This window comes from Chlorocebus sabaeus, chromosome 20 (genome assembly GCF_047675955.1).
Source record: "Chlorocebus sabaeus isolate Y175 chromosome 20, mChlSab1.0.hap1, whole genome shotgun sequence".
NCBI lineage: Eukaryota > Metazoa > Chordata > Mammalia > Primates > Cercopithecidae > Chlorocebus > Chlorocebus sabaeus.
Window position 1 is genome coordinate 134,701,022 of NC_132923.1, and position 22,038 is coordinate 134,723,059.

Here is a 22,038-nt window from a genome sequence, read left to right on the forward strand (position 1 = left end):
TTGCCATTCAGCTCCTCAGCCTTGGTGGAGCCTCCAGCTTCTCTCCTAGGGTCTCTCCCTCAGCCTCAGTGGATGCAAACCAGCCACTCTAGAAGCTCAAGATGGCAGGGCAGACAACCCACCCTGTGTGGCCACAGTGGCCAGTGAAGTTACTGAGTGCTGGGAGCCGTCAGGAGTCCTCTTCCTCCACCCTGTGCCTGCCTCCTCCTTCCAACTATCCCAGGCCTGGAAAGGTGGGTTTTCCCCATTTCTTAGGTCAAATCCTTCTCCCTAGGGCAGCAAGCCTGATTCACAGCACACTGAAGAGCAGGCCAATGACCGAATCTCCTCTGATAGCCCTTGGGGGTGTGGTAACTGGGAGCTGAGAGAGGTTACGAAATGGGGTGTTAGAGATGGGGTCTCACTCTGTTGCCCAGGCTAGAGTGCAGTGGCACGATCATGGCTCACTGTAGCCTCGACCTCCTGAGCTTAAGCAATCCTCCTGCCCCAGCCTCCTGAGTAGCTGGGACCATAGGCAAGCGTCATCACACCTGGCTAATTTTTGTATATTTTGTAGAAATGGGATTTCGCCATGTTGCCCAGGGTGATCTTGAACTCCTCAGCTCAAGTGATCTGCCCACCTCTGCCTCCCAAAATGCTGAGATTACAGGCAAAGTGCTGAGATTACACCACGCCTGGCCTGGTTAGGGAAATTTTTGTTTGTTTGTTTGTTTGAGACAGAGTCTCACTCTGTTGCTGAGGCTGGAGTGCAGTGGCACAATCTCAGCTCACTGCAAACTCCACCTCCTGGGTTCAAGTGATTCTTGTGCCTCAGTCTCTGGAGTAGGTGGGATTATAGGCATGTGCTACCAAACCCAGCTAATTTTTGTATTTTCAGTAGATACATATTTCACCATGTTGGCCAGGCTGGTCTTGAACTCCTGACCTCAGGTGATCCTCCCCGCGGCCCCGCCTCAGCCTCCCAAAGTGCTGGGATTACAGACATGAGCCACCGCGCCCAGCCAGTTAGGGAATTTTTAACACAATAGTCCAGATTGCAAGGCTATTGTCTTGCTGCAAATCCTATTTCCAGTGTCTAAACCTAAATAGTAACGAGTGTTCTTTTTGCATTTCTTCTCTGACAAGGCTAATCTCCGCCCAAGCTAGGCAGACGACTGCCTTGGACCAACTAATAAAAGCAAATGACTGAGCCGTAGCCCTGCCAGGCACTGGCCTGGCTGCATCTGGCTAATGATACCTGTTGATGCTCAAAATAACCCAGTGAGGAGAGGATCGTCCCCGTCCCTATTTGAGGGATGAAGATGTTGAGGCTCAGGGGGCTAAGTGCCTTGCCCAGGGTTACATATCTGGTCTGAATAGCTGGTCAACTGGTCAGGGCCAAGGCTCATGCCAGGCTCCCTCCAGAGCCCACACTCCCAGCCACCGACACCGGAGAAGCCCCGTACTCAGGAAGGCAAGAGAGAGAAGCGTGTTCATTTCCCCCAAAATGGTTAGGTTAATTTTGCGGGAAATCCACAGCTCTTGGCCGTAGATGCTTTTGGTGCCCTGGGCCATATGCCCTCTGCTTGCCTGTAGTTTCAGAGCAGCCAGGGTGGGCCGTTGCCAGGCAAGTCTCATCCAAACGTTCCCCCTGCCTCTGCAGCTGTTCTGCCTTGGGACTTTCTCGGACTCCTCAGCAAACTGCTCAGCCCAAGTGCAGTGCGGCCTGAAAGGTGGGGAGTTCTCCCCTGGGGACACCCCTCAGGCCACGGGGCTGCAAATTAGCTCCCCCACGCCCCAGCATCCCATGCTTAGAAGGACAACTCTGAGGTGCATTCCTGTGGCTCCTCAGAGGGTCCCAGGGATGTGGGGATAGGAGAACTGACCCCCAAGGCAGTCCCTGCAATAAAACAGGCGTGTCCTCCTCCCTGTCTCACCCCACTCCTCACTCCTACCTCCTGGGATCACCCCCAAAATAACTACATGCACTGAAGTCTCATATCAGGCTCTGCTTTGGGGATCACCCAAGCTAAGACGGTTGGTCCTGGAGGTGGCCGATTCCAGGGTGGGGTTGTGGCACTGGGTCTTTCACCAGGACAGTGACAATGAGGGTCTCCTGCAGGTGGAAGGTGGGGAGCTGAAAGCCGGCCTGCAGAGCCCTCACCAGGGCTGAGTCTGGAACCAACTATGGCCTCAGGGAATGTGGTGGAAGCCAGAAAGTTCTCCATGGTGGCATTGAAAGAGACCCTCCTCTCCTGCAGCCAGAAAGCAGATGGTGCTGAAAATCAGGCCCAATAGCTGAGCAGAAGAGCGACAGATCCCAGAGAAGACTGCCGTGCAGCCGTGGGAGTCGGCTATGCCAAGTGCAGCTGGCAGGGAAGGCATCAGAACTGGGCCTGGTTTGGGGTCATTGTGGGTGAATTCACCTGTGAATGTTGTGCTCCCAAATTCCACCCCACTTGTTGGAGGAGAGGAGAGGAGACTTCTGTCTGGAGTCCCTGAAAATATCTTATCTGGGGCACCTACCTTGCAAGATGATGGTTGTATCAGTTTCCTGGGGCTGCCATGACAAATGGCCACAAACTAGGTGACTTCAGGCAACAGGAATGTATTGTCTCATAGCTCTGGAGGCCTGAAGTCCCAAACCAAGGTGTGGGCAGTGCTGGTGTTTCTGCAGCTGTGTGGGAGGGTCTGCCCTGGGCCTCTCTCCTGGTGCTGGCAATCCTTGGCTTGTAGGCATGTCACCTCAATCTCTGTCTGTTCCCTCCCAGTCTTCCTCCCCCTGCCTCTGTGTCTCCTCCTCTAGAAGGACACAGTGTTTGGATGTAGGGCTTACCCTAATCTAATAGGACTCCATCTAACTTACATCTCCAAAAACCCTATTTCCAAGTAAGGTCCCACTCACAGGTACCAGGGGCTAGGACTTCAGTGTCTCCTGGGGGATGTTACTCATAACACTTGTCCCCTTCAGAGTCTGCCCTGCCTTCTCTCCCTGCAGCCAGAACTAAAGCTGGAGCCTCCGCACGGCCCAAGCAGGGAGGCGACGGCTCGGGTCGCTGTGGGTCTTGACTGACGGGCTCTGGTGAGAACAGGCGGTCGCAGCTGGGATGATGTGGAGGATGCTGGATGGGGGGCACATAGAAGCAGCCATTTATGATGACGGATTTCACGTCCCCGCGAGACAGAGCTAGTCCTGATTCACCCGGAGGAGTGTGAGGAAGGGGTCTGTAGGGGGCTGAATGTCTCTGTTGCCCCAAAATTCCTAGGTTGAAATCTTGCCGCCAGGGGTGATGGTATTAGGAGGTGGGGCCTCTGGGAGGTGATGAGGTGAGCGGGGTGGAGCCTCCTGGTGGGATTAGCGCTCCCATAAGAGGCCTGAGAAGGTTTTGTCCACTTTCTCTCACATAAGGACACAACGAGAAACCGGCGTCTACACCCGGAGGAGGGCCCTCACCAGGCCCCAACACGCCAGCACCCTCATCTCAGACCTGCACCCTCCAAAACGGTGGGAAATCACCCTGTTGTTCATCAGCCACCCGTCTATGGCAGCCCAAACAGACTCAGGCAGGGTCTTGGGACTGGGGGTGGGCTTATTGTTTATTTATTGATTTATTCATTTTTAATTTTGTTTTGAGACAGCTCTCATTCTGTTGCCCAGGCTGAGTGCAGTGGTGCAGTCACAGCTCGCTGCAGCCTTGGATTCCTGGGCTCAAGCAATCCTCCCACCTCAGCCTCCCAAGTAGCTGGGACCACAGGTGCGCACCACCACACCTGGCTATTTTTGTTTTCTTTTGCAGAAATGGGGTCTCCTTATGTCTCCTGGGCTGGCGTTGAAGTCCTGAGCTCAATAAATCCTCCCACCTCAACCTCCCAAAGTGCTGGGCCTTGCCCAGCCGAGGGGGCAGGTCCACTGGATGAGACCACAGGGACTGCCACCTGCCTGGGTCCCAGGAGGGCCCAGAGGACACACCCACAGTGGCACAGCCAGCACAGTGCTGGCACAAGGCAGAGCTGCTGAGAAGCTCCGGGACAGCTGAGCTACGTGGATGGTGTTAGCAGGAGGAAGTGCTGCCCTGGGTCCTGCCATGGGAGCTGTGTGGCTGTGCCAACTGCTGGAGGCAAGGTGGGTGTCAGCGCAGTGATGGAGGCAGCCAGGGTACCTGACCCTCACGATCTGTGGCTCATGGGCCACCATGTCCCTGGAGTGGGCGATGAACAGCTAGCTGAGGTAGGCACTGGACTTGAATAACCAGAAATAAACAAACGCCAGGAGGAGAAGGCTGGGACCTGCAGGCACGGTGGGAAACTGTGACTCCCACTCTTATTTCCAGAACGCAGCCATGACCACTGGTTGGAGGAGAGCCTTGGTCTCCTCGGAGAATGGCCCTGCAGCACCACACACAGGTGTGATGAACCGCACATAGGTGTGATGGACCGCACACAGGAGTGATCACACAGGCGTGATGAAACACACAAAGGTGAGATGAACCACACAGGCATGATGATCTGTACACAGGTGTGATCACACAGGCATGATGAGCCGTACACAGGTGTGATCACACAGGCATGATGAACCGCACACAGGTGTGATGGACCACACACAGGTATGATGATCCGCACACAGGTGTGATCACACAGGCATGATGAACAACATACAAGTGTGATGGACCATGTGCAGGTGTGATGAACCGCATGCAGATGTGAACCACACACAGGTGTGATGATGAACCACACACAGGCGTGATGAACCATACACAGGTGTGATAAACCACACACAGGCGTGATGAACCATACACAGGTGTGATAAACCACACACAGGCGTGATGAACCATACATGGGCATGATGAACCGCATACAGGCATGATCACACCGGTGTGATGAACCACACAGGCGTGATGAACCACACACAGGCATGATGAACCACACACAGGTGTGATGGACTGCACGCAGGTGTGATGGACTGCACGCATGTGCAATGAACCACACACAGGTGTGATCACACAGTCATGATGAACCACACACAGGCCTGATGAACCGCACTCAGGTGTGATGAACCATGCACAGGTGTGATGGACTGCGCACAGGTGTGAGGGATAGCATGCAGATGTGATGAACCATGTGCAGGTGTGATGGGCCATGTGCAGGTGTGATGGACCACGCAGGTGCAATGGATCGCTCAGGTGCGATGGACCATGCACAAGTGCAATGGACTGTTCGCAGGTGTGATGGTTTGCACAGGTGTGATGAACCACACACAGGTGCGATGGACCACACGCAGGTGCACTGGACTGCTCGCAGGTGTGATGGTTTGCACAGGTGTGATGAACCACACGCAGGTGTGATGGACTGCACAGGTGTGATGAACCACACGCAGGTGTGATGAGGACTCCCCTGAAGCCATTGTGGCTGCGTCTCCAGAGTAGCTCTGTCCTGGAGAAAGGACACCCGCAACGGGAAGGGCTTTGGGATCTTGGGTCTGATGCCATCCGGAGACCCAACATGTCACAGTAGCCCCTGGCCAGCATGGGGTCCTGGGGATGCCAAGTGACCGATGTGGTCCCGGCCCGTGGCCATCCAGTGGGTTTATGGACCCATCCCGTGGTGGTGCCCTGGTCTGCAGGTCCACAGCAGGTTGGTGGCCCTGAGCAGCTGCCAGGATCCTCTCACTGTTTCCCTGACCTGTGGAGTGAGGGCCACCATGGCAGAGAAGGCAAAGTCAGAGCCCCTGAAACCACGTTCAACCCCGGCAAGGACAGCAGCTTGGAAGTCAGGCTGCCTCTGTAGCCCCCCGGCTGGTGGGCTGTGGGCACAGGCAGGGGTTATCCCACTGGGTTAGCATGAGGGAGCACTTGTAGGACCAGGGAGGACAATGCCTGGAGCTCGGAGGAATCACTTCTGTGGCTTCCATGCTGGGGCACAGAGTGGGCGATGAGTGACACCCACCTGACAAGCCGGTGACTGAGGCTCACTCCTCAGATGGGGTCTGGGTCACAGCGTCAGATGTAACCTCTGCCAGCAGGAGCGCGGGCCGGGGTGGAGGAGGAGGAGGGCCTCCTGCCGTGGGGGTGCCTGCAGACTGGCTCATCACCAGCCCCCCCGCGACTTCCACGGCTGTCTCTGTTGCTTTGGCTGCCACCACCCTGAGGAATCAGCCACAGACAAGCTTAACATGGCATCCGCCGGAACAGATGCAAGCAGTGCTCGGGCTCCCAGCTGCTCTGGGGCCTGGGTTGTGCCCTTCGGGCTGCATTTGGTTTAAGCAGCAGCTGTGGGGGCAGATAAAACTCACTCATGGCTGCGCGCAGTGGCTCACACCTGTAATCCCAACACTTTGGGAGTCTGAGGCAGGCGGATCATGAGGTCAGGAGATTGAGACCTTCTTGGCCAACATGGTGAAACCCCGTCTCTACTAAAATACAAAAAATTAGCAGGGCGTGGTGGCGCGTGCCTGTAATCCCAGCTACTTGGGAGGCTGAGGCAAGGGAATCACTTGAACCCGGGAGGCGGAGGTTGCAGTAAGCTGAGATTGCACCACTGCACTCCAGCCTGAGTGACAGAACAAGTCTCTGTCTCAAAAAACAAACAAACAAACAAACAAAACTCACACATGGCCGGGCACAGTGGCTCAGGCCTATAATCCCAGCACTTTGGGAGACCAAGGCGGGCAGATCATGAGGTCAAGAGATCGAGACCATCCTGGCCAAAGTGGTGAAACCCTGTCTCTACTAAAAATACAAAAATTAGCTGGATGTGGTGCCATGCACCTGTAGTCCCAGCTACTTGGGAGGCTGAAGCAGGAGAATCACGTGAACCCAGGAGGCGGAGGTTGCAGTGAGCTGAGATTGCACCACTGCACTCCAGCCTGGGGGACAGAGCAAGATTCCATCTCAAAAACAAACAAAATGCACTTGCGGTCAGTGCCGTGTCTAGCGCCCTCCATAGCATTGCAGGGCGCTCGTCCAGCTTGCATGCAGGGCAGACCTGGGGAATGTGAGCTGGGTGGGGGTTGGTGGATAAATGCCCAGCCACTCATTCTTCAAAAGGACAATTCAGGCTGCACAGGATGGCTCATGTCTGTAATCCCAGTGCTTTCAGAGGCTGAGGTGGGAGGATCGCTTGAGTCCCAGGAGTTCGAGACCAACCTGGGCAACATAGTGAGACCCTGTCTATACTAAACGTTTTGTTTTAAATTTAAAAAGCAACTTAAAAGGACAATATGGAGGCACATTCCCCTTGGCTCTGGGCAGAGGGTCGCCAGTGGGGCTGGGACCTGGCCGTGCCAGGTTGTAAAAGTGCATTCCTGTTTTTCCTCCTTCCTCATCCCTCCCCACTCCCTGCTCTCGCTCCTGCCTCTGTGGATCACCCTCTCTACGGAGCCGAATGGCTCCCAAAGTCACTCAGGACCTCAGAATGTTGACCTTATTTCAAATTAGAGTCTTTGCAGATGCAGTTAAGACAAGGCCAAAGTAGAGTGGACCTGAAATCCGATGGCAGGTCCCTGAGAAGAAGAAGAAGAGGAGAGACAGAGACAGCAAAATGACTCAGAGACGGAGGCAGAGGCTGGGGCAGTGCACCTGCCAGCCCAGGAGGGCCAGAGGTTCCGGCAACTCCAGAAGCGGGAGGGAGGCCGGGGGAGGGTCCTCCCTGGCGCTTCCAGAGGGAACTGGCCCTGCAGCATCTTGATTTTGGACGTTCGTCTCCAGGAAAGTACAGATTTCTGTCATTTTAAGGTACCTGGTTTGTGGTACTTTGTTTAGGCAGCGGATACCCCCAGCCCCAAATAAACTTCCAGCACCCAAGTCCTTGTCTCAGTCTCTGTTTGTAGGGGAACCCACAGGAGGACACTCCTAGGTGTAAGCTCCACTTGGCCTGTGCACCCGCCTGCCTCACTGGAGGGGAGGGGCAGGGTAACAGCCGATGCCTGCCCCACACCTGCCATGGGACAGAGAAGCTGGATGCTATCCCCAATGTCCTGTCCCCTTTCACTCCACCTGAGTCCTGCAGCCTCAGGGAAGAGCGGGCCCAGTTCTCAGGGGCACTCAGGGGCCACTGCTCATGGTACACAGTCCAGCTTCCACGGAGACCAGGAAGCCACTAGCCCCCAAAGACTTGTCCCTGCTGAGATGAGGGTATATGGAGCCCTGGCAGCCTCTCTGCCCACCAGCCTCTGCCCCAGGTGCCCCTGTCTCGGCAACACTGGCATCCCCTCCCCAAACAGGTTCCTCTCCGCTGCAAACCCTGACCCGCCCCCGCCTTCGTCTGCTCCTGCCCTCACTACCGGAATAGAAGTCGCGTTTGAAAGCATGCGCCCTCCCGTCCTTCCTGGCCCTGTAAATATGTGGGCAGAAACAGCAGCCTGCTGGGGGGAGTGATTGCTGGTTGCAGAATCAGGCACGGCTGCTGCCCAGGCGGGCCTGGCTGCGTGGGTGCCCGAGGCAGTTGCAAAGGCTGGCTTTAAATAGCTCCTGGTGGGTACAAACCCGGGAAAGAGGGCAGCCTGCGGCCGCAAGGAGGACAAGGCAGAGATGGGGGCCAGGGTCCTCGCAGCAGAGAGGGGTGTGGGGAGTGGCTCAACAGCCTCCAGGTCCAGGGGATGCCCCCAAATAGTTCCCAGAATCTTGAACCAACCCACCCTTCCCCCAAAGGCCCAGGAGTTGGAGCCGACCCTCCCTGGCTGCCCTGGGTGGAAGGCCTGCCCTTGGGGCGGGAGCCTGGGAGCCTGGGGTGGGCAGTGGTGGTGGGCAGCCTGGGGCCCATCCCATAGCTATAGTGTGTGCCATCTGCGGCCTGGGCTCCTATCCCCAGAGCAACGTGGGCTCCAGGGAGGAGGGAGCGGTAACCCTGCAGGGAGGCCCAGGGAGCAGAGGGCAGGAGGCGGGACGGTGAGAGCCGGCCCTGCAGGGGTGTCTCCATCCTTGGACAGGGAGCTGGCAGGCTCAGCCGCCTCACCCTGGTGTCAGGAGGTGGCCCGGAGCCCCAGTTGACCCAGATCCAGTTCTGCTGCTGCCCGGCCACCTGCTCTCTGCTTGCCCCAAAGCTCACTTCTGTTCTGTGTGCTGCTTGTGGCCACACCAGAGCCTGGTCCATCCCACCCCCTCCATCCCTAGCCTGTCCCACCCGCAGAACGGCCCTGCCAAGCCTCACAGCCTTGTCCTGCAGAGCAGGGGTGCTAAAGGGCAGCCTGGAAATGAGGAGCGGTCATTAGGAAGTGGCGTGGGGGGACCTTCCAGCAGGGGACAGAGGTGGTGCATGGGGCATGGTCTGGGCAGTGGTGGGCAATGCCCTCATCTGCTCTGGGGCACAGCCTGGCCCTGAGGGAAGCATCTCAGCCTGCATTGGTCCCCGGGTGCAATGCCTGGGCCCCACTGGTGACTTGATCTTGCTGCTTGCTCACCCTGCCAGGGCTGCTAAGGACAGGTGACTCACACGGTCACCCCCAGGTCCCCAGTGGTATGGAGATGGGGGCCACCTAGGCCTAGCTGATTCCACAGGGCACTGACCTGGCCAACTTTGCCACCTTGCGAGCTGCCATGTGATGGCTCTGGACGCCTGGGTCCCACAGCAGATGGCAGAGCCCCGGACGCCTGGGTCCTGCGGTGGATGGCAGAGCCCCAGCAGTTGTTCCAACTGCTCCCTTCAGATTCTTCCACAAGTAATGACCCGGTGCCCTGGAAAACCTGGACCCCTCATTAAGAGCTGCCTGTCAGCTGCTCTGATGGCCGGGGGCTCCTTGGGCTGCAGTATGCTCACCCCATGTCCATGGCAGTGGCAGCAGGTGGGAAAGGGCCGTGGTGTTTGTGGGGCCTCAGTGGCCTCCGAATGTCTATCCTCACATCCAAGGAGGGACCATGGTGGCACCTAGCCCTGGACACCCGCTGGACCAAAGGCCTCAGGGACCAATGGGGTGGCAGCTCCTCTAGCTCCCTCTAGGCCTCTGCACCTCGGCCCTCCCTCAGTACCCCAGACATGGCTCATCTGGGATCCAGCCCCTGAGCCCCTGTGTCCCTGAGTCTCTGTCCCCAAGTCTGGTGTTGAGCCCCGGGGTCTCAGGAAAGCACCTCAAAAGCTCCTGGCTTTGGGACCGGCGACCCTGAGCTCACTCCCCGACACTGTGGTGCAGGCTCCTGCCTCACCCTCCTGGAGAAAATGGCCTCATCACAGCACAGGGACATAGATGAAGAGACCCAGTGCCTGAAGCCAGCATCACAAAAACTGGTTCCTCACTTCCTGAAGCCCTTCCCTCGAAGCCTGCCCTGCTGACAAGGACAGCTTCCTTCCCGGGACCTCAACCCACTGTTTCCGCTGGGCAAGGCGTGTGTTCAACCCTGAGTGTTCTCTGGGCTTCCACAATCAGCTCCACCCAGACACTGCCCGGGAAGCCTGCAGCTGGAGAAGAGTGTTCCGGGCAGCTAGGGTGGGTTCTAGGCACCCCAGGAGTGAAGCGCGGCACAGCGAGAGAGAATGAAGCGGCCCCCAGGCCAAGGCTTTATTTCATGCTGGGGTCAGAGAGACTTCACGAACGCCTTCACTGCTCACCAGATGGATGTCCGCTCCCGCCTCCTCCCACGCTCCGATCCCCATCCCGCACAGCAGAGACCTAGAAACCAGGATCACTTTCTGAGCCTAAAAATCCGCGGCTCCCTCAAGGGCCCAGACCCCAGCCTGGCTCAGTCTCTCGGTCAGACCCTCTGCTCCTTCATCTGTGCGGGTCTCGCGCTGCCTACTGGAGAGCCCCAGGCTGGCCTTTCGGGTGAGGTCAGAGCTCAGGGAGGCCGAGGCTTCCTCTTGTTTTCCGTGGCCGACTGTCATCCCACTTTGAAACACGCAGAGAGGGAAGGTGGACCAAGGGCTCTTTCTCCCAGGAAGTTTCTGGGCAGCCACCGCCGGGCGCCAGGACAAGCGAGGGTGGCCTGAGTCCTGCGCTCACATGGCGTACGCCGCCCAGTAGATGACATTGACGGCCGCGAATGCCGCAGGGAACACAGCGCGGGCGTAAATGTCAATGGTGTCTGCGTCGATGGGCCTGAGCCGGGCGCGGATGCCCCCCTGGCCTCCCGAGCGGGCTGCCCCCTCCTTCTTCATCTCCCCCGTCTCCACCCCCACCGACCTGTAGGAGCCCATCAGGTTCCCCGGGACGCGGCGCTGCCGGCGGGAGATGGCCAGTTCCTGCGTGACGCCGGCAGCGGAGAGGGAGAAGAGGACGATGGCGTTCCTCACGTCCATCTGCACGGGGGCCAGTAGGGGAGACAGGGCTGAGCGCTGGGGGGCAACTCCCAGGGCCCTGGACCACAGGTGCTCCCATGCAGGGCCCCGCCTGGGCCAGCAGCTCCAGCCCGCCACGCTCAGGGAGCACAGCTGGGACCCACAGTGGGCTGGAGCAGCTGAGGGGTCTTCGTTGGGGCCCCCAGCAGTGCTGTCCCTGGTTCAGTCCCAGGCCCTCACCTCTGCCCTCGGCCTGGAGACCTTGACCTTGGCCTTCTGCTTCTTCCTGTAGTCGGCGTTGAAGTGCGCGAAGGCGTACTCCACCAGGGCGGCAAACACGAAGACGTAGCAGATCCAGAAGTAGACATCCAGTGCCTTGATGGCCGATGCCCGTGGCAGGGAGGAGCGGGCACTGACCATGAGCGTAGTCATCGTCAGCACCGTGGTGATGCCTGCCGGGCACAGGTGGTACCATCATTGTAACCCTGCTCTCATGCCGTCCCACCCCCAGCCGTGGTGCCTGTGACCCATGGATAAGGGTCCGCTGCCCCCCACCCCCGTGCCCACCCCAGGGAGCAGGTCCTGCTCCCCTGACCCGGCCTGGCCCGGTTGGCCATTGCCCCAGGACAGCTGGCATGGTCCGGAGGCCAGTGCTGGGCCCCCAGCTGAGGGATGAGAAGTCCTGCTCCCCAGGACGGACCTTCCAGCCCCCTCGGAGCATCGGCGAGGCCCCGTACCTAGAGACACCCTGGCGGGCACCGCCGCCTGGCTAATCCAGAAGGAGACCCAGGACATGGCGACCAGCAGGACAGAGGGCATGTAGGACTGGATGATGTACACGCCGCGGTTCCTCCGCAGGTGAAAGTGCAGGCTGAGCCGTGGGAACTGGCCGGCTGCCGGGACAGCCACCGTCAGCGCCCCCGTCCCTGCCCAGCCCAGCCCAACCGTGGGACTCAGGGGTGGCAGGGCTTGGCAGCTACAGGGCCCACAGCAGGGCTCAGAAGAGAGACTTAGACCCCTGCCCTCCCCAGCAACCACATGGCCTGAAATGTCTGGGGGTCTCCAGCCCTAGGTCTGGCCACAGGACAGGCTGGTCCTGAGCAGTGTAACCCAGAGGAGAAGGACAGAGGCTGAGGTTGCTGCTGGCCTCATGTTTGCTGGACTGGCCCTGAGGGACCCTCGCGGCCAATGGGGAGGGTGCACTCCTTTCTCTCCTAACACTTCTGCGGGCACAGCCAGGCTCTGGAAGGAGCCGGCACTGGGCTCACCCGCTCTGGATGACCGGGGACGGGGGGCGTAGGGGTGGGAAAGTGGGGCTGGGAGACAAGGTAGACAAGGAAAGCTTGGCCCCTGAGCCCTGCAGACCTGGGGCTAAGAGAGCTCCCCACACCCTCAGGTTTCCCATAAACCTGGAGTGCTGGGAAGAGAAAGGACCGAGGAGTGAGATGGGAAGGGCTGACCCACGTCCATACGATGGCAGGCCTGGTGGCCCTGGTGTGGGTGTAGCTGGTGCCAATGAGCAAGTTCCTAAGGCAGGAGCGTCCCAGCTGCATCCCCAGGGGCCCTGAGGGCCTGCGGGTGGCTTGGCGAAAAAGCATGAAAAGCACAGGTGGGCGTGCGCAGAAGGGATGGCGGGCACACGCGGAAGGGGCGGCGGGCACACGCGGAAGGGGCGGCGGGCACACATGGAAGGGGCGGCAGGCACACGTTACCGGACTTGAAGTTCATCAGCTCCGTGGTGAAGCGGTAGCTGGTGATGGTGAACTGCGCCAGCTGCAACTTGTCCAGACCATGGATGTGCTCCTGGCTCTCCGACCAGTAGTAGACAATGTCCTCTGATGAGTAACCGTCTGCAGGAAAAGCACACAGGTGGGCAGCAGAGCCTGGTCCTGCCCCGGGAGCCCTGGCAGGAGCACTCTGTCCACACAGGAAGCCTGCAGGGAGCTGACACCATCATGATGGGGACCGAGCAGGACCCCAGCCAGGATCGAGGAGGCCTTCAGCTCTGGGACCACGTCGAGCTCCTCTGGGCAGGTGGAAGGGACACAGATGGGGTCACCATCGTCAGGTGACACACAGGGGCTGCAGCACTGGCTTAACGATACCAATCCGTGTCATGTCTGGGCTCCACGGCCCGGCTCCTCAGGCATGCATGGACCCCACAGGCCAGACTGCTCCAGGCCTTCCGGCCCCTTCTCCTCCTGCCCAGGCTTCTTGCTCACGCAGAAGCTGGTTTGGTGCTTTCCTGCACCCTGTGCCGGGCCAGCCTTGTCCAGGCCCTGGGCTGACAGTCTGAGCCCCCATCCACTGCTGGAGAAGCCAGCGTGGCCCTCAAGAGAAGCCCCTGCCCGCCTTGCGCGCCCACTCACAGCTCTCCAGCTCCAGCATGCACTCCTGCTCATCCATGGGATATTTGGCCAGGTCCATGTCGCAGGCCACAGTGGAGGTGATTCTGCCAAGACAAGCATGGTGGTGAGGCCTTGGGCGCGAGGCCAGCCCTCCCAGAAGCCTGGCAGTTCCCCTGTAGAGATGCCCCCTGAGTACCAGGGGCTGCCTGGAGCCCGAGCTACTTCTCAGGCTGTGTTTGTTAGTCGCCCAGAATCCAGGTAAACCTGAAAACTGCTCAACTTCAGAGACGTTTGCTAGTCTTCATTTAGGACTATCAAGAACTGGATTTCATTCATTCTCTTCAAAACGCTTGACTATTTAACTGGACTGGGGGCCTACGGGGCAGGGGACAGCCTGAGCACCCAGGCCCTGGCCTGAGCGATGGCTGGGGAACACACAGGAATAGGCCCAGAGTTGCCATGTGCTTGATTTTCTAGGAGAGGTCAGATATTTGAATTCCTAGGTAAAATATCCTGATTTTTTTGTTTGTTTATGAGACAGGGTCTCACTCTGTCACCCAAGTTGGAGTGCAGTGGTGCAATCTTGATTCACTACAGCCTCAACCCCCTGGGGTCATGTGATCCTCCCACCTCAGCCTCCCAAGTAGCTGAGACCACAGCTAATATTTTTCTTGTAGCACACCATCAAGCCCAGCTAATATTTTTTTATCATTTTTGTAGAGGCAGAATCTCCCTGTGTTGCCCAGGCTGGTCTCGAACTCCCAGGCTGAAGTGATCGTCTCACCTCAGCCTCCAAAAAGTGTTGGGATTACAAGCGTGACCCACTGCACCCGGCTGCCTCCTGATTTTGTTTTTTCTTTTTTTTTGAAACAGAGTCTCATTCTGTCACCAGACTGGAGTGCAGTGATGCAATCTCGGCTCACTGCAACCTCTGCCTCCTGGGTTCAAGTGATTTTCCTGCCTCAGCCTCCCGAGTAGCCGGGACTACAGGCACCCACCACCACACCCAGCTAATATTTTGTATTTTTAGTAGAGACGGGTTTTCACCCTGTTGGCCAGGATGGTCTCGATCTCTTGACCTCGTGATCCACCCACCTCGGTCTCCCAAAGTGCTGGGATCACAGGTGTAAGCCACCACGCCCGGCCACATGCCTCTTGATTTTTTTAAGTGTTGCGAGCTAATTCCATTTTTGAGAGGCATGTGCCTGAAAACAGGCTTTCAAACGAATGCGCGCACACGTTCATAGCAGTGTTTTCACATTCACCAATGCAGGAAGCCACCCAGGCGCCCCTCGGCAGATGGATGGAAGGCAGGTGCAGTACGGCCCTGCCATAGGCCACCGCCCGGCTGTGAAGAAGAAGGCGCCCCTGACTCCAGCTTCAGCAGGGGTGAGCCCTGAGGACGTGGTGCGAGTACGAAGCCGGAGTCATAAACGGTCCCACACACAGCGTGTGATTCCCTTTCGGTGAAATGTTTCTGTCTCTGGCCAGATCCACAGAGACAGAAAGCAAACGGGTGGCTGCTGGGGTTCCAGGGGGGCGGAGTGGAGAGCACCTACTCCGTGGCTGGGTCTCCTTTCGGGGTCCTGAAATGTTTTGGACCAGACAGAGGTGGGGTTGCACAGCAGGGCGAATCTGCCAAACGCCACTGCATTGCTCACTTTACAAAGGTTAATTTTATTCCACCCCATTTTAAAAACCAAAAGGCACTGTGTTGGCCAAAAAGCCACATCTGCCGGCTTCCTGTCGGCGACCTTGGAGCGTGGATGTTTCCCCAGCAGCTGCGGGGATATAAATAACTGCGCAGCTTCTGCCCCCCCAGCTCCCGGCAGCAGGAACCGCTCGAGCTTTTCCAAGCCTTGGAGCGTCCAGGCGCCAACATGGGCCCGGGCAGGCTGTCCCCCAGGGCCCCGGTGGGCGGCCCGCTCACCGGATGCTGTACAGGATCACGCCGTCGGGCTGCAGCCGAATGAGCTTGTTCTCCACCGTCACGTCATGGAACCAGGCCGACTTGGCGTTCACGATGAAGGTGTCGGGCAGCCAGAGCTTGTCCACGAAGCGGCTGTCCAGGCCCAGGGTCTCATTGGTGTGGTTGTAGGAGAGCCTGCTATCCCGCCAGCTCTGGTGCAGGAACACCGTCATGGTGTACTCCTGTGGAGGCGGCACAGGGGCCGGGGTCAGCCTCGCTCCACCCCCAGGGGCATGCAGCCCAGGGCAGAGGCTGTGGGCACCCACCATGCCTGAGGCAGAGGCTTGTGGCACCTACCATGTTGGCCTCTGAGATGTGGTCGATGCTGGCCACCTCCAGAGCGAGGGCCACATTCACGGGAGGCCCTGCGAGGAGGGAGAAGAACTAAGAAGGGCTGAGGCCAGTCCAGCGCGAGAGCCAGGGTGGGACCCTGCCAGGGTCCCAGTCACAGGCAGTCAGCCATCATGGCCCGAGAAGTTGCACCTCCCTGGCTGCCTCTGTGGCAGCCTGGCTCTGATGGAGCCCCCGGGTGAGAGCCAGGCTTCCCTGCCCGGAGCCCAGCCCGGAGCCCAGTGGGCCACACAGCCACGGCCTAGCCCAGGCCCCAGTGGCTCCTGCCTGCCGGGCCTGGGCCGCCCCTCACCTCCGATGCCAGGCCGAAAGTTGCGGGCATAGCCGGCTATCAGCCCATCCAGGTTGGGGAGCCAGGAGATCTCCAGGTTGGAGCCCACGTAGTCGCCAATGTCATTCATCGCTCTGCGGTTGCAAGGCCACTGGTCAGACAGGCCAGGACTTAATTTAATTCCACTGAGCCTGGGTCCCTTCCTGGGGATGCAGCACTGTTCTGGGCACCTGGGCCAGGGTGTGGGGGGCCACTGTGGGAGCCCTTGCAGACAGGGGCCTGGCCAGTCCCCGAGGCTCCGGCTGGACACAGGGAATCCCGGGAGGTCCTCAGCCTCCTCCACCGGCCCTGACCTGGCTTCCTCCTCTGACCTCAGTGCCCACTCTGCTCTCCTGGCTTTGCGGGAGGTGGCCCTGGGTCGGACAGAGCCCCCCAGTGTGGGCCAAGCTCCCAGGCTAACAGAGGCTGGCCTGGGGGTCTCCACCCCAGGGTCCCTCACCAAAGAGGTCTCCCTGTCGGCTTTTGAGGGCGAAGCTTCCCCCATTAGATGGTTTGGAGAAGAGGAATGTGAGGAGGAGGCAAGATGCAGGGACAGGAAGAGGACAGGGCCCCAAAACCCAGACTCACAGCCCCCTATTCTCTGTCCCCTCCCAGGAAGGCCCAGGGTGAGGCCCAGGTCCCCAAATGGCCACATGTGTTTCTGGGGTTTAACTCGACCTCGGAGCAGCTCGGGGCAGCCAGCAGGGCCATGGGGGCGCTCAGGCTTGAGGGAGGCGTCTCCTCCCTAAACACACCGTGCTGCCAGTGCCCGGAGCACCCCAGCACCCCGGCCCCCATCTGCTCACCTGCACTGGGTTGAACAGTGTCCGCAAAATGCACATCCACCCAGAGCCTCAGAATGTGAGCTTATTTGGGAATAAGGTCTTTGCAGAGGTAATTAGTTAAGATGAGGCCATACTGGATTGGGTGGGCCCTAAACCCAAGGCCTGGTGTCCTTAGAAGAGAAGAGGGAAGAAGCTGGTGACAGTGCAGGCAGAGATTGGGGTGAGGTCTCCACAGGCCAAGGGAGGCCAGGGTTTCCAGCCACTGCCGGAGCTGGAGACAGGCCGGGGACAGAGGTTCCCTCAGAGCCTCCAGGGGAACCAGCCCCACCCACACCTTGATTTCAGGCTCCTGGCCTCCCGAGCTTCGAGAGAATAAGAGTCCGTTGTTTCAAGCCGTCCAATTCCTGGTGATTGTCTCACCCGTCCTCCTGCACACAGGGCGGGGATTGGTCCCAGGGGTGGGGCCTTGAGATTAACCTCCCTGTATTCTCGGAATCATTTCTATCCAAGGGGGTGGCGGAGTGGCTTCAGACATGGCCTCCAGGTCACCAGGCCCCTGAGCCTGGCCCAAGCCCTCCCAGAGAGATGAGGGGTCAGGGCCTGAGTCAGCAGCCTCCGCCTCAACAAGCCTAGAGACAGATTTGACCCCAGTTCAGACACAGCCTTGAGCGGGTGCTGCATGCTGGGCCACTCCACAGGCCACCAAGAGAAGAGCACAGCCCCAGGCCTCCTCCACGCCTGGTTCCTCAGGACCCAGCTGACGGCCCCTCCCCTCCTCACAGTGGGGGCATAGTCGTTGGCCTCCTGCTCCCTCAGAGACTGCGACCTGGGCTCGAGGCACCCCTCCACGCTGCCTGTCTGGCGCAGTCAAGCTGAGGCCGGGCCACCAGCCCCACCCCGTGCAGCCCCCTCCCAGCACCCCACACAGCGCACCTGCAGCCCACTCTGCTTGTCTGCCTCTCCAGCTCCAGCCCCCTTGAGTCCTTGGCTTCCCAAGGGAGAGGCAAGTGGGTCTGGTGCTTCAGGCTAAGCCCTGCCGGGGAGCTGCAGGGGCGGCTCCAAATCTTAAACCCACAGTTGCGGAGAAACACTGGGAAGGACGCAGGGAGGCAGACTCTCTCCCTGCCTCTCCCTACGTCCAGCCTCAACCCCGCTCCACACACTTTATCCTCAGGTGCGTCCTGGGGCCCCCGAAGACCACCGGGGTTTGGGAAGCAGCAGCAGGTGGGGGCTCAGGCCCTCTCCCTTCCCTTCAGAACCACTTTTCTTCTTGTTTTACACACTGACCTTTCAAAGATTTTGACTCTGAACCAAACGTTCCTTAGCTAACAAGATTTTGCCAACCCCAATCTGTCCTGGGCGACCGTGGTGGCCCAACTCTGGCAGGAGGAGACACCTGAAAGCAGCGTCCAGGGCTGCTATACATCCAGACCCAAAACCCCGCACCCACTGGACCCCCAGAGTGGCCCAGCACAGGGCTAAGGAGGGGCAAGCACTTTGGTAACAAAGGATAAGATGGAATCGAATTAAGTCCTGGCCAATTAAAAATGCAAATGGAAGTCACCCTGAAGGTCAGACGCAAAGGGATCTGAGTGAGGCTTTATTTTTGGACCAGCCCAGCTGCCATCTAGCCTGCCTGGAATGAGGCCATAGGAGACACCGTCCTTCCTGGGCCACGTCTCTTGCCCATCTCAGGGTGGTGGCACGTGTGGGGGGCATGAAGACAAGACCAAGAGCAGCCCCTCCACGAAGCTCACCTGGAGGCACCTTCGTCGTCTCCTGGGGGCTGGAAGGAAGCAGGCTCCCACCCCAACGCCATTTCTCACCTAGGAGAGCGGCCGGTGGTTTTCCCACTGTGAACAGATGGGAAGGGCCAGCGTGCGGGGGCATGTGTTTCATGCCAGACTCCGGGGTCTGGAGGCCCCCCACTTCCTCAGGTCAGGATGTACAGGGCAGGCAGAGCTAGCGGGGGCTGGGGGGACACAGCCTGCACCAGGGGAGTTCGACACAGGTGGGGACGTCCTGACTCTGGTACGTCATGGGGATCTCGGGAGAGGGCTGCTGCCTCACCTGGTGGCCCTGCGGCCCAGTGGTGGCCTGAGCTTGGGTTTCCTTTGGGTGGATGGACAGAGAGGCTCAGGGCCATACACCAGGCTCCAAGTCTACGCTCGGATTTAGGACTCCAAACTCAGGGGGCAGAGTGGGCGCCATGAAGACATGGCAGCTTCCCCCTCGGGTTGCTCTCCCTGGGTCACCTGGCCTCCTGCCCTCCTGGCCCCACTGAAAAACAAACCCATCCCTGTCACTTGTCTGTGCCCTGGGGACAGACAGGGAAGGTAGGTGTAGCTGGGAGCCTCCCCCTCCAGGCTCCTCCACGGCGCACACCCAGCCCACATATCCCACAGCTCTGCTTTTAGAGCAGCACAAGCCTCCCAGCATTGCAGTTACCAAGGCAAAGAGGAGCACCGCCACCAGCGCACCGCGAGCTGGCACGGTAGGAGCCGCAGCACAGCTTCTCCAGGGAGACGGAGGTGCCGGCAGCCCGGGAGGGCCACCCACGCGGGCACACAGTCGGCAAGCTCAGTGCCTGCCGCGTGCATGGGTCTTCACAATTCGGGCCGACCCACGGCTGCCACAGTCCTTTCCTATCCCACCCAGCCTTTCCCATGAGGAGCTGCTGGGATGGGGACCTGGGGTAAAGGCTAGAATGGGTCCCACTGACATCCGATACAGCTCCAGGACGAGGACCCCGAGACTGAGGGAAGGGAGGGCGACTGTCCTGGTTTCTGGAACGGAGGGGCACAGCCACGGATGGGAGGAGAGGCTCTTCATGGACAGCACCCCGCTAAGTCTGAAGGTGGCCCCTAGGGCTCAGCTGGCAGGTGCTTCCACCCTCCAGGCCTGCCCCTAGACGCCAAGAGCAGGAGGTTGAGCCCAGCACGTGTGTGTGGACAGAACGACCTCAAAGGGGAGGCTGTAGCGTGCAGCCAGGTGGTCACTGTTTTTAACCAGAGAGCTAGAGGGGAACACAGCGAGGCGGTGCACCTCTCACCAGGCAAGGTGTGCTCCCCAACGGCACCCCTCTTCCAGGGATGGGAGTGACCGCAGGCCCAGAGGCCCCCACTCCTGACTGGGCCGTGGCCTTCCAGCTCTCCTGCCGGGGGAAACAGCCACAGAACCCCTTCCCCAACAGCCCAGGAGCCAGATGCAGGCTAGGATTAAGGATCTTCAGATTTTAGAAAAGGGAAATGGTGGACACAGAGGCTGGGGCTGGGGGCAGCCTGGAGAATTTCCCGGCAAGAAGTGTACATAAATAGGTCCAGAGGTAGGATTAACAAAGATGAGAAGAGTCTCGCGTCCGTGCAGGATGGGACTTGCCGCCAACTGAGTTCTGGTGTCAAACTTGGGCTAAAACTTTGGGGTTTCAGAGCCGTCTAGATTTCAGCCTCTTGGCTAAGTGGCTGTGGGCCTGGGCTGGCAGCTGGCCGCATGTCTCCAGCACTGCATCTACGACTGTGCCCGAGGCTTTGTCCTTCCTCTCACCTTGAAGGAGGGGAAGGACAAGGGGAGAAAGGCCCACTGGGATTGATGGAAAAACAAAGCTCTTCCCAGGACGGGGGCTGCTTAGATCCAGAGGCAGCGCTGACCCTGTGGTCTCCTGATGGGCACACGGCTGCTGCTGGACCCAAGCCTTCTGGGCTCTGTTCCCCGCACCTCCAACAGGAAAACTCTGACACACTGCCCCGTGTTGGGTGCTGCCACCTCTACTGCGGGCAGCCACCTCTATGTCTGCATCTTCACGGGCTCTGAGATCCCCAATGCTGGGGGACAGGTTCTGGCTGTTTCTTCTGCAGTCTTTGCACTGAGGTGATTTTCAAAGACGCCCCTAAACGTCCTCTCGTGACTCCTAGGGAAGGCGGCCAGGCCCAGTGGTGGGGCCAAGTTGCCTGGGTGGCTGTGGAACCCATTTCAGATCCCCAGAGAGGAGGGGGTGGAGGGACTGTAGGCCAGAGGGGGCTCCAGCCCTGGGGGACCTGCTTCTAAGCCTCTTCCTTCTCTGGGGAGCCCCTCCCAAAATAGTTAAGAAATCCACCATCTCTTTTCTGTGGCCGGGGGTACCTGGCCGCCGTCCACCTGCACACACTCAGGAGTTCTGTCCACGCCATTTGAAACGGGCTCTGAAAGGAGACCCTGGAGGCCGGGCCCACCCTCCACAGCGACACAGCCTCCTCCGTCCCTCCCAGACCCGCCGGCTGGGGAAGCCCATTCGGGGAACGGGGAACGGCTCCCCCAGCAAAGGGTGCAGCCTCTCCGCACCGAGTTCTCGGGTCTTTCCTTTCCTCAAGGCACCGGCCGGGCAGGGACCTGCGAGTGCCGCGGACCCGGGGACCCTCCACGCGCGCCACGGAGCCGGGGAAACCGGGAGGCTACGACGCTCTTGTCCCGCCCGGGTTCAGCACCAGGACGGCGGACAGCACCGGGCGGTGGCGGCCAGCGCGGGGGTCGCCGCGTCCCGAGCCCAAGGGCAGCGTCGGGGCGAGTCCAACAAGGGGCCTGGGGGCGAGACCCCGGGGAGGGAGGACGCGGGGCCCCCAGACTTGGGTTCCGGGGCCCGGGGCTCGCGCCGGCCGCTCTCCCAGCCGCTATCTCGGGCCGACGCCGGCCCCCCACCGCCCCCGACCGCGCGCCGCGGACCCCGCCCGCTCACCTGGTGCCGCGGAGCAGCTGCGCGCAGAGGAGCAGGAGCGGGGCCAGCAGCGGGGCTGGCGCGTCCATGGCCGCGGCGGGCTCGGGACGGGGTCCGCGCAAACTTGGCTCGCGGCGGCCGCACAGGCGGCACAGGCGGGCGGGAGCTGAGCGAGCGCGGCGCGGGCGCGAGGGGGCGGACGGAGCGTGGAGACCGCCCCGAGCCCGCCCCAGCCCGGCGCTCCACGCAGCCCGGCCCCGCCCGCCGCTCCCCTCCCCTCCCCCTCCCCGTCTTCTCCTCTCCCCCTCCCCTCCCCACCCCCCGCCCGCCGCTCCCCTCCCCGTTCCCCTCCCCCCGCCTCCCCCTTCCCGGTCCCCTCCGCTCTCCCCTCCTCTCCTCCCCCCGCC

At 59.9% G+C, this 22,038-nt stretch overlaps 1 protein-coding gene across 1 annotated transcript; it reads right to left on the reverse strand.

Annotated features, from left to right (window-relative positions):
* Positions 1 to 10,421: 10,421 nt before the first annotated feature.
* Positions 10,422 to 21,799, reverse strand: GABRD (gamma-aminobutyric acid type A receptor subunit delta). Its single transcript, XM_007980943.3, has 9 exons — positions 21,653 to 21,799; positions 16,142 to 16,254; positions 15,796 to 15,863; positions 15,460 to 15,680; positions 13,551 to 13,633; positions 12,894 to 13,031; positions 11,919 to 12,074; positions 11,422 to 11,633; positions 10,422 to 11,202 (listed from the first exon to the last, which is right to left on the reverse strand). The coding sequence occupies exons 1-9, from the start codon at positions 21,718 to 21,720 to the stop codon at positions 10,903 to 10,905; spliced, it is 1,359 nt and encodes a 452-aa protein (XP_007979134.2). The 5' UTR covers positions 21,721 to 21,799; the 3' UTR covers positions 10,422 to 10,902.
* Positions 21,800 to 22,038: the final 239 nt, after the last annotated feature.

Coding starts and splice junctions, on each gene's coding strand:
- GABRD (XM_007980943.3), bottom strand. CDS start 21,720: ATGGACGCGCCAGCCCCGCTGCTGGCCCCGCTCCTGCTCCTCTGCGCG. Junction 16,255..21,652: donor CAGCTGCTCCGCGGCACCAG/GTGAGCGGGCGG, acceptor TTGCAACCGCAG/AGCGATGAATGACATTGGCG. Junction 13,634..15,459: donor GTGATCCTGTACAGCATCCG/GTGAGCGGGCCG, acceptor TTGTCTTGGCAG/AATCACCTCCACTGTGGCCT.